This window comes from Amphiura filiformis, chromosome 9 (genome assembly GCF_039555335.1).
Source record: "Amphiura filiformis chromosome 9, Afil_fr2py, whole genome shotgun sequence".
Lineage (NCBI taxonomy): Eukaryota > Metazoa > Echinodermata > Ophiuroidea > Amphilepidida > Amphiuridae > Amphiura > Amphiura filiformis.
In genome coordinates, this window is record NC_092636.1 from 3,481,104 (window position 1) to 3,496,816 (window position 15,713).

A 15,713-nucleotide genomic window follows, 5' to 3' on the forward strand; every position below is an offset into this window, starting at 1 on the left:
TTTTTTCCAAAATTAGTCAAGTCCCGAAATATTGACACACAAAGTATCCATTTTTTTTCAAAACGTGTTAAGTCCAATCCAGTTTGGTAGCAAACTGTGTTAAGTCCACGAACAATGACCTTGTGGGCAGCTTGTAGGCAAGTAGCACGGCATAGGGTTTCCAATAGTTAATCGCCCAAGTTCTGCATGATTGATAACATTGCCTTGCTTTGCGTCTTCATTCTTGTTTGGTCCTGAGACTAATATACCTGAATTTGGTATGCATAAAAAGGTGTTTTTTTTAAATAATTAGGAGGCCTAGTTTGTATGGAATTTCTTAAATGTTTGATAGATACCTCCGAAAGACATGACCAGGGTGGGAAGGGGGAGAGAGGGAGAGGTTGTGATGTTAGAATTAATGTTAGAGGATGGTGGTAGAGTTAGTTTTTGATATTATTATTTTGTATGATTATCAAAATGTGCTACTAAATTCAATGTATTATTTTAAAGTTAAAGGTATAAAAAAAACCTAGAACTTAAAAGTCTTAAAAACTTACGGCTGTCAATATGAGATTAGGGTGGCAGCATGGGGGAGGGGGAATTGTGATAACTGATAATGTGATAAAACAAGTGGGATTTCGGGTCATCACTTATTGTCAGTGAAATGATGTTTATTCAATTCTGAGAAATGCAATACAACTCAGTTTTGCATTTTGAACTATTTTAAACATCGAATTTTGGTTAAAAAAAACGGTTGGGAGGAGGGGGTTCGAGATGCAAGGTGTTTTGTGGCAATTGTGTTTTATAGTAGAGAGAATCACATTTTGTATGTTTCTAATAAATTTGTAATCTTTTAAGACTAGTTTGAGAAAAATATGGTTAGTTCTGCGTTACAGATGCTATGTTTTGTGTGCCAGAAATTGCGTTTTGTGTCAAAACGTGTTAAGTCCATGCTATTTTTAAAACAAATTAATTAATTTAAAACAATCAAAAGTCTCTAGATTTTACCTTTACATGTTTTTATGGTCCTGTATTATGTCACCTTCACTTCACTGTAATTTTATAGAAATCGAACTTTATTTCATTGCCATAAAGAAAATTCCTGATTTTCTTCAAAGTGAATCTTGTGGACTTTTAAGACACGGTTTGGAAATAAGCTCTTCAAGTGTCGGCGACCTAGTGCTTGGCATGCGAGTGATCTATGGTTCGAATCCTCAAGAGCAAACAACTTTTTTTGTTTTCTCCCTTTATTCATCCTTCTTTTTCTTCCAGTTGCCAAAAAGCCCTCCAATAACACCGATATGCATTGGCGTAGCCAGGGGGCGGGTGGGGGGTTGTGGGGGCAGAGTGCCCCACAGAAATTTTACAGGGACAAAATATGGACGGTAAAGAGCAAAATGTTCTTAAAATTAACAAAAATTGGACCAACAATTTGACAAATAAGGACGAAAATCTGGCTCTGTCCCCTAAATGGAGACGAAAACTTGACTCCTCTCCATACACACACACATATCAAAATCTTGGCTACGCCACGGCCGATATACGAGAGCTTTGCCACGGGTTTTTCAACAGCCGTATCGGCAACAAAATTACCGCGGTGCAAAAAAACGTCGAGAAGGAGAACAAAGCCCAGAACTAAACTAATCATTTGATTAGTAAATTGCAACCGGGAATTCAAGTTAAGCTCCCCTATTTGCATTCGGACAGCTTCTTCTTCTTTTTCTTCTTTTTTTTCTTACATGATCTTGCTTCCTTCTTTCTTTCTTTCTTTCTTTCTTTCTTTCTTTCTTTCTTTCTTTCTTTCTTTCTTTCTTTCTTTCTTTCTTTCTTTCTTTCTTTCTTTCTTTCTTTCTTTCTTTCTTTCTTTCTTTCTTTCTTTCTTTCTTTCTTTCTTTCTTTCTTCCTTTCTTCCTTTCTTCTTTCATTAGTCGATCTTGGCTACGCCACGACCGATATACGAGAGCTTTGCCACGGGTTTTTCAACAGCCGTATCGGCAACAAAATTACCGCGGTGCAAAAAAACGTCGAGAAGGAGAACAAAGCCCAGAACTAAACTAATCATTTGATTAGTAAATTGCAACCAGGAATTCAAGTTAAGCTCCCTATTTGCATTCGGACAGCTTCTTCTTCTTTTTCTTCTTTTTTCTTACATGATCGTGCTTCCTTCCTTCTTTCTTTCTTTCTTTCTTTCTTTCTTTCTTTCTTTCTCTTTCTTTCTTTCTTTCTTTCTCTTTCTTTCTTTCTTTCTTTCTTTCTTTCTTCCTTTCTTCTTTCATTAGTCGACCTTTATATTTGCTCTAGCACCGACATGCTTACACCGATTTTGATATAAAATTGGATCAATTGAGCCATATTTATTAGTCGAGCTGATCATAGTGAAACCAATAAATATTATCCAATTATATCATTATTATGCTTTAGATCCAATATTTTTCCACACTTGGATTCATCAAAACATAATAATGACTTGGTCATAACTATCATTGACCATGCTCCTACATGTCACATGAAACTTTTGACAAACATTTGACAATGGGGACGAAAATCTGGCTTTGTCCCCTAAATGGAGACAAAAATTTGACTCCCCTCCATACACACACACCCACACACACACACATCAAAATCTTGGCTACGCCACGGCAGATATACGAGAGCTTTACCACGGGTTTTTCAACAGCCGCATCGGCAACAAAATTACCGCGGTGTCTAAGTTCCGGTGCAAAAAAACGTCGAGAAGGAGGACAAAGCCCAGAACTAAACTAATCAGTTGATTAGTAAATTGCAACCGGGAATTCAAGTTAAGCTCCCCTATTTGCATTCGGACAGCTTCTTCTTCTTTTTCTTATTTTTCCCGTAGGGGTCAAAGGGGTGAAAAGATTTCAAGTCAAAATGCTTCTTCTCCCACACATTACGTAGGAGAGTGACGCCACTTGGACACATGCATTGTTATTACTCAGTGTCTATGGGGTCCTCACACAGTCCTCACCATACTTAAGGTCATTAAGGGATCACTTCCAGTATAAAACTAAAAACCTTCAAAAATATTTATTTGCTAAGAACAAAATAGGACAGTAACGGTATGTTAATAAATGAATTGTGGTTACCCAATGTATATGTGGTATTTTTTAATCTGGGGTCAAAGGTCATTAAGCGGTCACTTCCGGAATAAAACGAAATACTTTGAAAATGCTTCTTCTCCCACAAATTACATAGGAAAGTAATGCAATATGCACCCATGCATTGTTATTATCAAGTGTCTATGGGGTTCTCACAGATTTTGAGTCCAAGGTCATTAAGGGGTCGCTTCTGGTATAAAACGAAATACATCTAAAATGCTTCTTATCCCAAAAATTACACTTACTGTCTACAAGCTGTTATGGCAGCGTGGAGGTGTTCACGTGCGTCGAAGCATACTGTTTATACTCACGATATTGCCATCCCATCAAACACACAAATGTTTTAAAACGTTTTATAAACAAGTTATATTTTGGATTTTGGTTTAGGTAGAAACGTTTTTAAAACAATAAATGTCTGGTTATATAAAGGTCATGAAAACGTTTTAAAACGTTTTGTATGGAAACACACTGCAACAATATTTTTTAAATGTTTTCAAAATATTATTGTAAACTATTTTGTCAACACTGCAATAACATACTGTTAAAATATTTGCAGTCGGTCGGTTATCAAATAAATGTTTTTTAATGTTATGAAAACATTTTATACCTTTTATATACCTTTTATATAACCCGACAATTTGAACGTTTTCTGGTAACCTTTTATAACCTTTTGCGAATGATCTCGAAAACGGTTTGTGTTTGCTGAAAGGAGGTACTATACCCCTTGATCAATTTGTGACTCTTTTTGCATTTTTCTTAAAAAATAATAAGTACGTTATTTATAATAAGAAAAGAGCCGCTAGAATTTACCTCATTTCTTAACATATATAATGAACCACTTGTCTTGAATCACTGAAATTTCAGTGAATTGGATTCCTTGCCCCTATAATAAACTTTTGTTACAAGTATGTAGTTATTTTTTGAGAAAAATGCAAAATTAGTCACAAAATTTATCAGGGGGTGTAGTACCACTTTAAGCCATCACTTGGTGTTCCTGATAGCAATCCACATAATCCATAAACGAAATTAAATTTTTGAACTGATTTGTATCTGACGATAAACGAAACTGACCCCATTTACAGTATTTATGTACTTTTAGTCGTATTCACACGGTCGGACATAAGTGAGTTATCACCGGTAATAAGCAACTTATAACCGGTAATAGTGACTTATTACCGGTATTAAGTGACTTAAATCCGACAGTGTGAACACGACTTTTGACTTGCCTAATCCTAATATAAGCCTCAGCTTTATACTCACGATGGTGCCATTAGGCATCATTAAGTCATCATCCTTTGTCCCTGATAGTAATCCGCATAATCCATGAACATTATCTATGAAAGGAATTGTTGGGATTCTTATATACAAGCAATGTACTCCATCATATATAACCCGAAAACCAAAATCAGTTTTTAAAACCTGTAAAAGCAATAATAATAATAATAATAATAATAATAATAATAATAATAATAATAATAATAATAATAATAATAATAATATAATAATAATAATAATAATAATAATAATAATAATAATAATTTTTTCGGTCGTTTGAAAAAGTGAATTACTTATCAACATTTTTCCCCCCTTTTTCTTTACTAATTGTTTTTGCCGCCCTTTCTTCTCCCGCCGCCCCTTCGTTTGCTTCTTCTTCCGTTTTGCCGCCCCTCACTCTTACCCCGGGGCTGGCGCCCCAAAGCCCCCCAAAAAAAAATACGCGTATGCCCATGGCGACTTGATTGACGAATTGTTTAATTTGAATTAATAAATTCGATATAACACAATACACCAAACGCAAGTGAATTGAAGCCGTACAGCTTACCGCGAATTTAGGACCGTAAAATTTAGTCTCTTCTTTTGTCTAGATTAGCACCAACCCTTTCATCTAAGGTTTTCATGTCAGAAATTAACATAACATACCAAAACGAAACCTGAAATTTACTTGCTTCAAATTATCAGTAACTAACAAAAGGCTCTAATAAAAGATTTGTCACACCTAGCGCGCTAACACTTCAGAATAACAATGACTTACGAAAACGAATACGGATACGGAAACTGAAAAGATAAAAGGACCCTTAGCACATATTATCGATTCTCCTTTCTTTTCTTCTATTCATATTCTTGATTTTCCTTTCCCTATCATATTCTGTGTTTCTGAAGATATGTCACTTACCACTCTGTTACCGCGACCGGATCTGCGAATAATGACTTTGCCCTTTTTGTAATTAAATGGTAAGGTCGTTCTAACTCCGTTGACAAATATATCGGATGTGTCAAAGCTGAATTTTATTACCTTCAAAAGAAAAAAGAGTGGACTCTGTCATTCCCACCGCCCAGTTAACCTTTCTCTTACTAGTGGTTACCATGCAATTACAAGGTAAAGTTTCCCCTAAGAATAAAAGTAACCAATTATAAAAATAACTAGAAAAGCAAATTACTCATTTCACAACCTACAGGGTGTCACTGAAAGAACTGTAAACTTAACTATTCATTTAACATGATTTGCAAGCAATGGAAATTCCCAATTCTTAAACACTTGAAAACGTTCCTGCAATCTTATTGGTTCTTACCCGTGTGATATGACACAATATCACACGGGCCAGCATGTGTGCATCGACGCGATACACGTACTCGTTATTTGAACCAATCAGAGGTGCATAGCAACAACGGGACTGATCGATTTTAAGCCCTAGTTAATTCCTTGCAAAATGATTAAAATTTGTAATACTTATGATATTTTTATTTGAAGTGTTTAAGAATGAGAATAAAGGTATTGTTTTTAGCCGCTGTCGTGCATCTATCGTCTCATCATAACACGGGCAACATTATTATTCTTGGCGTAAAACATTTCGGCTTCACCTCGTTGTTTTACTTAAAATAATGATTTCGCCCGTGTTAAATATGAGACGATAGATGCACCCCAGCGGCTAAAAACAATACCTTTATTCTCTAAATGTAATCACAATAACATAGTCAGTCAGATCTAAACTGTGCTCAAAAAGAAACTTATAATTTTTTACAACTTGTGAATCACAAGGTCATATCTTAAAATACTGTCAATCAATATGAACCAAAATTACACACAAGATTACTTTAATACTCTACTCAAAACACATGTCAGTAATCAAGCAGTTGTCCAACTGACACAACAGCAAAATGCACTGTCATGGGACAGCTTCCTAGACTTCCTTCACTTTCACAGCATTTGGCACCCAGGACAAAAAATCTGTTACAATACACACAAGATCCTTGCACAGATGCTAAAACGGTGCTGCTTTCTGCTTTTCATACACTTTTTTCATGAAACAGGGCTGGGCTGTGAATGTGGTCCAGGAAGCTGCCCCACGTCACTGCATTTTGCTGTTGTGTCAGTTGGATAACTGCTTGGTTACTGACATGTGTTAAGGTTATACACAATTTTGCCATTTTCAGAAGCAAAATGGGATGCACGTAGCCCCCTTTAAACTTATCTATTTCTGGAAATAAATATCGGAGAGAGAAAACGCAAACTACGTCTAAAAGCTGAAAGTGTAAGGGTCATTATTATGCTTGAATTTTCCACTTGGCTCAAAATGAAATGTACTTTTCAAACATTTCAATTTTTTTCAATATCCGGAGCATCAAGATTTTTGGGAACACGGCCATAATTTCTCATTGGAAGTGGCGATTTTGTTGGGAACTTCGACGCACATTACAAATAAGTCAATAAAAGAATGTGCATATTCATTCTTGATATTGGTTGTCTCGATTTTTTATGTAAGCTTAAAATGTTGGCCGAATTTGAAGTAAAATGGCCTCCACTTGTATGTCGTTTTGTAACCAGTAATAATAATTCCGTGCAAGATTTCATAGACAAAATTCTGACCTACATTATTTCTATAAACCCTCTTCTGCATGCAGGTGCTATTTAAATTTTTATTTCGATAGCAGAAAATTGAGATATTTGCTATTTTTCCGACTCGCTGCTGCCAAATTGTCTAGTTTCGCGATCAAAAGATACAGCGAAATCAATTTTTTTCCGAACCATTTCACCTCGTTTCGGCTTGTGCTTTGAAGTACAAACTTCAAAATTGATATAGTGATTCTATATTTCAAGCTGCGTCATACTGTGTTTTTCTTACCTCTGATTGTCGCTGCTCAAGGCCAAAATTCGAAATTTTTTGGACAGAAGTGACACTCATTTTTTTTTAAAAACACGTTGTTTACGTACGTCATGTTACGACGGGCTGTATTTGCCCGATTCCTTTCGTCACAAAGTGGTGTTGCCGAGTTTGGAGTTTAAAATATTTAGGTATTTTCTAGCTTAAAATCTAGCGCCAATGCTGCGCTTGCAACAGGTAGATATTTAGAAATCCATTTAAGGTATAGGTATGGGTATGGAAATTGGGGATCCCAAAAATTGGCATATGCCTAAATATAGGCTATATGCAAAGGGATGGGGCATTTTGGCAGGCCAGGGGGAGGGGCCACAAAAATTGGCAGTCCAGGGGGTGCGGACAAGCGATTTTCGGCTGGCCGAGACGGGAGGCAAGCGATTTTTAGCGAGTCGCTTGGAAATTTTGGCTTTTTAATTAGTAGGCTAATACCGGTACTGATTGCACAGCCTTTCGAGAAAGCAATTTTTTGGCAAGCCGGGGCCGGGGGAGGGAATAAATTTTGGCAGGTCGAAAGGAAGAATGACTTTACCTAGCACACATTAAAGGGGCATTTCGTGATCCACAGCCTCATACAAGCCTACGTCGTTTCTCACAAGTTAAGATTTTTATACCAGTCATCCCGCTCTGGCCACATGTTTAGGCATTTTCACGCAGATCAATTCATTAAGCAATGGAAAATATTGCCAAATTTGAATTTCGTTTTAAAAGCCTACTCCCCATTAAAAAAAAAACACTAATTTTGGGGGATTAAAAAAAAGTTCTGTAAAATGAAACAAAAGGCTGCCTCAATCCTAATTATTCATTTAATAGGCCAGGCCTTCATTTCTGAAAATAGCGGTAGCTCAGTTAGTCACTCTCCTATGTGTAGGCCTACTGAGGAGCTTGACAAGGAGCTCAATTATATAATATCAATATTAAACCATAGGATTTTCAAGAAGTGAGCAGCTCAATAAATGCCATTGGTAAAATTATTGGGCCTACGATTTTTATATTTTATTTGACTGTGATCCGTTTTTCTATAGGCTATATACATGCCTACACTGTATAGGCCTACCTTTAAAATTTCTAAAATTGGCGGAATTGAACAAGCTCTAAATTTCTCATACGTCCAGCATAAGCAAGGGCAACGGGGGGGGGGACGCCCCTAGCTATGGCCATACCCGTAGTGGCGGAACCAGAATTTTTTTCGCGGGCATGGGGCCCGGGGGGAAGTGAATTTGAGACGGGGGCACTTATTGCACTTGAAATTGCCGCAAAAAGTGGAAAATTACATAATTGTGGGGATTTTGCCTAAAAACTGGATGGGAAAGAAAAATTATTGGGGAAATACTGCCCCCCCTAGCGGCGCCACTGCATATCCATCCATGATGCTAGAATGACGGAAGTTCTGGCGCTGAAATTCAATTACAATATCACGAGTTTTTTACCAAGGGATTTTACCAAGGGAAGGCGATAGGTGTAAGATTTTGCTGATATACCAGGCAACACGAGAAAGGTGTGGCTAAATAAGGGAGTGTTCATTATAAATATTTTCCATTATCATACTTTTGACGCCGAGAGCATAATTATTTGAAGCGTACATCGTGTCAGTCACATGGTCACATTATTTTCTGTTGAAAGAGAAACGCACATGTCTCTGATTAGCTCGGGGATTAGCTACTGCGCGCTGCGTGCTGGTCTGTTGTTGTCGAGTGGAAATGGGAAATTTATGAATGAACTTCCGCAACTTTGCAACATCATCACGCAGCGGCGTAGCCGGGATTTTTTCCAGGAGGGGCAAGACTGTAGGCCCTATGGGGCGGGGCCCCAATCCACCAAATTTCCCACTGGGGGCGGGGGCCCAAATAGACAATTTTGCCAGGCTTATCATAATCGTATATGGTAGGCCTATTGAGCTGTATTGCATATCGTTTGGATTCCCCATCTCTCTGCCCCTCCTCTCACCCTCTCCTCTCTTTTTCCTCTTTCTCCCCCCCCCCTTTTCCCTCTTTTTTTCCTTGCACTAGGGGCGGGGGGCCCAAATAGGCAATTTTGCAATTGCCCCCCCTCCGGCAGCTACGCTACTGTCATCACGGTAGACATACGCGGTAGGCCTACAAGCAGGGCTGTCAACTCTCACGCATTGGCCGTGAGTCTCACGCATTGGGTCACTTTCTCACGGTCTCACGCCAAGGTAGTATAATCTCACGCCTCGGATAATAAATTTCACGCAAAAAGCTAGAAAATGAGTAAAATCTCACGCATCGTCATGAATAATTTGTTGCTCCAACCCACCCCCCCCCTTTTCACATTCCCGAGCGCCGTGGCTCAAATATTAATGGTTCAAAATGAACATTGGAGTCGGCAAATCCCGGTACGCCTAGCTCTTTATACAGACAAATATAGTAGGCCTATCAAAATGTTGTATTTTTATATTTTCTGGTGGACTCGCGGAGAATATCATGTCATGTAGGTCCCGGCGCTGGGTTGGGGGGGTCTCAAGGCATTTTGGTAGGCCTACCCATGCTTGATTCCGGGAGGTTTTTAGCAGGCCCGACCATTTTTTAAATAAAAACACCTCAGGGCGGGTCTCTTCAAAACATTTGTACCGCGGGGATCAAAGTCATCCAAATTTGGCCTAATTTGACGCTTTTTAAGGGCACTTTTGCCAAAATGCGCCCAAAAGTTGGTCTTCGCTGTAAACCCACCCATCATAGTCGTTGAAAAGGTAGGCCTACCCCAAAACTGTGGCACATCCACGAACCCGAGGGAGATACCTCCGCGGGTAAAAACACACCTCTAGCGGGACCAGATTTAGGCCTATAATTTAAAAATAGGCCTACATTTTGGAAGCCAGTCATCACGACAAAACGGCCCATGGTTGTGTTAATGGTATTAACACTTTGATTTTAGGCTTAAATAACGAGTGTAGGCCTATAAATTGCAAATTTGCACACACCCGGGGGAACCTTCTCAAGCTGGTTTGGGTAAGGATGTGAGGCTGTGACTTAAACCAAATTTGAAGAAAACAGACCCAAAATTGTATCAACTTTTGGACTGAAAGTTTTCGCAAATTTTTACTTTTTCGAGAAAATTATTGAAAATACCCTTCTTGAACCTAATTTTCATGACACTGAGGGTCAATAAAATCATGGCTAAAAATACAACAGAGTCTAAACTAAATGGCTGAAAATGCACCCCAAATCTGCCGCACATCCCCACGACACATTTCACCTTATAGATTTTGAAAATTGTCGCAATAAAATAGGCCCGAACTTATCCCCCGAAAAAATATTTTTTTGCAGGTGAGGTTGGAGTCTTATTATTTTTATTCTCAGAGAGGATAGGGGTTGATATTTTTAGCAGGGTACAATTTTTTTGTTTTTTTGACGTTGAAGTTCCAGATTCTTTTTTTTATATGTTATTATTCATTTATTTATTTATACCCCGGGATTTATACCCTGTACGTGGGGAAAAGTACACACGGCAGCTAGAGAGAAACCACGAAAAACTCCTGTGAAGTGCATGAAAATGCCCCGAAAATGTGCCAACCGAAACACCCGAACAGGAAGATAAAATAAAAAAACAAAACCAAAAACCCAGGAAATTTCCCGAAATAAGTTCCAAATTCTTTGTCCCCCACTAAAATATATTATGAACACTCCCTTATGAAGTCTGCCCTCTTCCGGCTATTCTGGTAGTAGGTGTTGACAATTACCTTCATATTTTTGAAGCATGTTTGAACCCTATTTGTTCTCTATTCACATTTTTAACGTTGCAAGTAACATTTCAAGACCTCTATTTGTGACGTGTCATGTCAAAAGGAGACACTTTTGGGCAGGGTATCAATTTTGAGGTTTTTACATATCTTAAACATAGAGATATTTTGCTCCACAACGCCGTTTTCCCCAATGAAATCGGACATTCCTAAGCGAAGATATTGAGTTCGTAAGTTATGGTATTATAAAATTGGAAATTGAGATATCGGCTTTTAAAAATAATATTGACAATGTTGAGAGTAGGAATTTCCTTGAAAAATGTCTCAAAAAACACAAGATGCCATTTATATTCCGGTCTGAAACTATCAGACAATATTTTAAACATTATGACCATCACAAATTCGCAACAAACCCAGATTGTGAAAAAATAACCCCCGGGCAGATTTTTGGCTATTTCTCCATTTACGATCCTGCCCAAAAGTGTCTCCTTTTGACATGACACGTCACATTTGTGACAGGTATTTAATTATCTTGCTAGAGATGTGCCTAAAGTTGAAATTCAATATTTCGGATCGCAAAGATCGAGAGATATAAAGTTTAACACCATGGATCATATGGGCGTCTTATATGAACGATTACGATAACTAGGCAAAAATGGCTGGGATACAGGTTGTGTGTAAATACTACATGAATATTCATGAACTATACAGATTCCATTCTTCTCTAATATAATAAAGATGTCAATCACTCTCCTAGATGATAGTTGCTTGGCGCTTGTAAACAAATCGAATAATAGTGCTTGATAACAGCTAAAAAAATAGGCTAAAAACACATTTTCACACGATTTTTTCCGGATTTTTTTATTTCACATGATAAGTAGACATATTTTCTTACGTATAAGGTAATAATATATTTTTTCTGGAGGTAAAGCCCTTCAACACTTTGTTTAACCTTAAGACTAGAGAATTGAAGTATATCTGTGTGTAATTTTGGTTCAATTTGATGGACAGGATTTCAAGATTTGACCTTGTGAAAAATTATAAAGTTTCTTTTTGAGCTCAGTTTATTTATTTATTGGAAATCCCCAAATGACATAATGTGATCATTTCATTGCATCATGAATATAAAAACCATATTGTTATAAATGTAAATGTTTGGTATTAATGATAGAAGCAAGACAAAGTGTTGTAGTGGTATACGCCTGTATTTAAGGAAGGCGGTCAATTAGATCTAGCGAACTATATGGCCATGACACTTCTCTCATTTCCTGGTAAAGTTATATGTAGGATGGACCTTGGTCCTTTAACAGAATACAGAACACTGAGGCAATTTGACAGAGGCACAATGCAGTGTGAATTCTGAACAGTCAAGGTAAGATGTGATTATTGCCAGACCAATTTTTGGGACAGCCAAGCCATATCCATTGGACGTTCTTTGAAAATGCCTGATATTGGAGTTGATAGCAAACTAGTGGATCTCAACTAAGTCATGTACAATCCAATCAGACTAAAGTATGATCATGATTGTCCATGGAAAGATATCCGAGTGGTATAAAGTAGGACATGTAGGAGTTGAGCTGTGGTAATAAAACCTACTGTGCCCACCCTTGTTCAACCTTTTGGTGGATTTTACAACAACTGCACACAGGTGTCAGGATGGGTGATATTAAGAAAAGCAACATCCTCTATGCGGATGACACCAACCTGCTGGATGTGGTTTTTGACGAGCTTTAGATTGCAACAGATGAATTAGATAGAGATCAACCCAACACAAATGCAAAATTAAGACAAACGACTCATCACTTTTAGTGCGCTTCAATGATACACCAGTTGAAAAAGTTCACAGGAGCAATGTTTCGTCTGTGGAGAATGATGTGAAAAGACGTACAAGACTTGCTGCTTGGGCATTTGCTGGCCTTAAAAATCACAGCCTTAAATAGTCGGGACATCATTGAAATGAGACGTCTCCGCTCTATTATCATTTAGAGATAGTATAAGAAATATAACGATTCGTACCTAGCTTAATATGACAACAAATATAACAAACTTTTATGTCCGAACGACGTCCCAAGTGGTTTGACCATGTTTTCAGGATGCCTGACGACAAATCAAAACAGCAAGTCTATCACCAGGACTTCACATAACAAAGAAGAAGAGGCCATCCATCACTGCGTTTTAAGGATTCACACCTCCTGCTGCTGCTCGTCAAGACAGGACTTTGAAACAACTTGATAAGTCAACTAATGTCCCTTTGTATTTTTTAGTAAAGAACATGACGGGATGGGACAAAGGAATTACTCCGAAAAAATAAAACCTCTTTGCTGTATCAATTTTTGGACAGTAACTTTGAAGTCAAACCTTTTTTGTCGGGAAATTTATTTTATGGAGTTAAGCCTGTACATGTTTTAAACTTACCAAATCATATACATATATAGTGGTAAAGGCAAGTACTGTTACGTTTTTATCTGGTTTCGGTTGTAGATTTGTACCGACTACTGTAAACTGTTCAGGTGCATCTGGCTTTGTAGCTGCAAGCTTGTAAGTACATTTTCCTTGAAAGTTGATTGGCGTTCCATCAAATAGCGTATAATGTGGATCACCACCAACACGAAACGTACTTAGTGCTGTATTAACAATAACAACAACAAAAACAAACTAAGATTATGGTTATTAGAATGGGGGCCATAGCTTCTGATCATCTCTGCTGTATACCAAAGCCATTTATCTTAACTTACAAGCTAAACCCATAATGTACGACCCTTTTTTTTACTTGATTATATTTTGAATATTTGTCATGTTTGCACATGTCCCAACTTATACCTGATTGGATTAAGCCACATTCATTGTTTTTAGGACAACAGAACATGTTTAGATTCCATAGAACATCACAGGCTAAGGTAGCAAGTGAAATTTCTTTCATTTTACCTCATTAGTTTAGCTTATAATGACCAGAAAACAGTTTATAATATTTGGCAAAGAATAACCAAATTAAAATTTGACCGAAATCGTATTTTTGCCGTTTCACATACTGATTTGTTTCTTTGATGAATACTCGAATAAAGTAAAGCATCTGTGACTAACATAGCATATATTTACTAGATAAATGTCTTCTTTAGACTGAAATGGTTTTCGTTCAAAAGAAGCACCGCAAGAATGTACCTCATTTCTTAACATATATAATGAACTACTTCTCTTGAATCACTGAAATTTCAGTGAAGTAATTGGATTCCTTGCTCCTAATATACATAACCTTTGTTACCAGTGTGTTGTTATTTGTTGAGAAAAATGCAAAATTAATCACAAAATTTATCATGGTGTGTAGTACCACCTTAAGGCCGTAGCAACCTGCAGACTGTAATTACCTAATATTTATGCTATATAGTAATAAGTCATAATCAACTGTACCGTAGCATTTTCCGTCTCTGCGATCAAGAAAGTATCCTCTCTTACAAAAACATCTGCGTATGGTCTTTCGAATTTCACACCTTTCATTCACCTCACATCCTGCATTTGGTTCACAAGTTACATTGTTTGGCGATGTACATTTACAATCCTTCTGACAATCAGTTGAATATACACTTTCACCAACCTGGAAAATAAAAAAATCAATTAAAAAATTCTTTACTTTACAGAATAGTCAACTTCAGATCCGGCGGGTAACGCTTTTTCAATGGGAAATGAACTTTGCTGCTTGGATGATGTCACGATGAGGTTAGTATTTATTTCGTATTGAAAAGCGTGTTCCGACGGATCTGCACTCGACCAGCCTCTTTAGGCTAACAGTCGATAGGCCCAAGGCCTATAATAGCAACGCAAGCTAAACTAATTTTAAACAGATATATTTTAAATATATGAGTAATAACAAATTTGACGGGTATCAAGAGTAGCTTTGTATAAAAATCAAACAAAATCAAAACATGTTGACAGATTTTTAAGATATTACTAACAATTAACTCTAACTACAGTTTTTGATCGAATTTAAAAATAGTTTAAAATTAAATTTTTATAATGAACTTACTGGTACGAAAATTGAGCCGACAAAGCATCCAGGCACTGCGGAAAAAACAAATACATACACAAATAAAACGTTACACTTGCCTCAAAATCAGCCATTTGTCAGGAATTGGATTATAGTAGTTGAGTACGTGATCATTATAATATAAACAACAGTTACAATCTCGGATATAATAAATAGTCAGCACAATAAATAAGGTAGTAGTCTATAAATCATACCTTACAGCAAAAGTGACGGTAGATTTCAAAACATCAAAGTAACCATAATGTGCGCAAGGATATTTTCTCTTATTGAGATAACAGTGACGGCAAATGATGGAGAAATTTCCAAATTATGAAACGTTAAGGGGGTACTACACCCATCGATTTTTTTTTGCATTTTTTGCATTTTGTGAAGAAATTACAAAAAAAATTGGACAAAGTGGTATGCAAAATGAAGGGGCAAATCTTCTCGTTTTATTGGTGGCATCGGTATCAACGTAGCTTACATGCTTTTAAAAGTAGAAGCCAAAAGGTGGTACATCACTGATGATTTAAATTCACTTCATTTTGGAAAGCTTACTATCAACGGATTTCGTTAAAATTTTGGATATGTGTTGCTAACACAATAGGGAAATAAAGTTGATATGTAAAATGGGAATAAGTGGTTCCTGATTTCTTTTATGACTTCATGAACTTGGTGCTCCACAACTATCAAAAAGGAACTGGTTAAAATGCTTCTATTTTCAATGTTGAGCTATATTTTGTATT

At 37.1% G+C, this 15,713-nt stretch overlaps 1 protein-coding gene across 1 annotated transcript in view; it reads right to left on the bottom strand.

The window, feature by feature from the left end:
- The window catches only part of LOC140160460 (zonadhesin-like), a 75,334-nt gene that overhangs the window by 23,316 nt on the left and 36,305 nt on the right, over positions 1–15,713 (bottom strand). The window contains exons 7-11 of the mRNA XM_072183696.1: positions 14,968–15,002; positions 14,355–14,538; positions 13,365–13,573; positions 5,269–5,388; positions 4,356–4,514 (exon numbers count right to left, since the gene is read on the bottom strand). Coding sequence (XP_072039797.1) covers positions 4,356–4,514; positions 5,269–5,388; positions 13,365–13,573; positions 14,355–14,538; positions 14,968–15,002 — 707 coding nt within the window. The remainder of the gene's footprint in view (positions 1–4,355; positions 4,515–5,268; positions 5,389–13,364; positions 13,574–14,354; positions 14,539–14,967; positions 15,003–15,713) is intronic.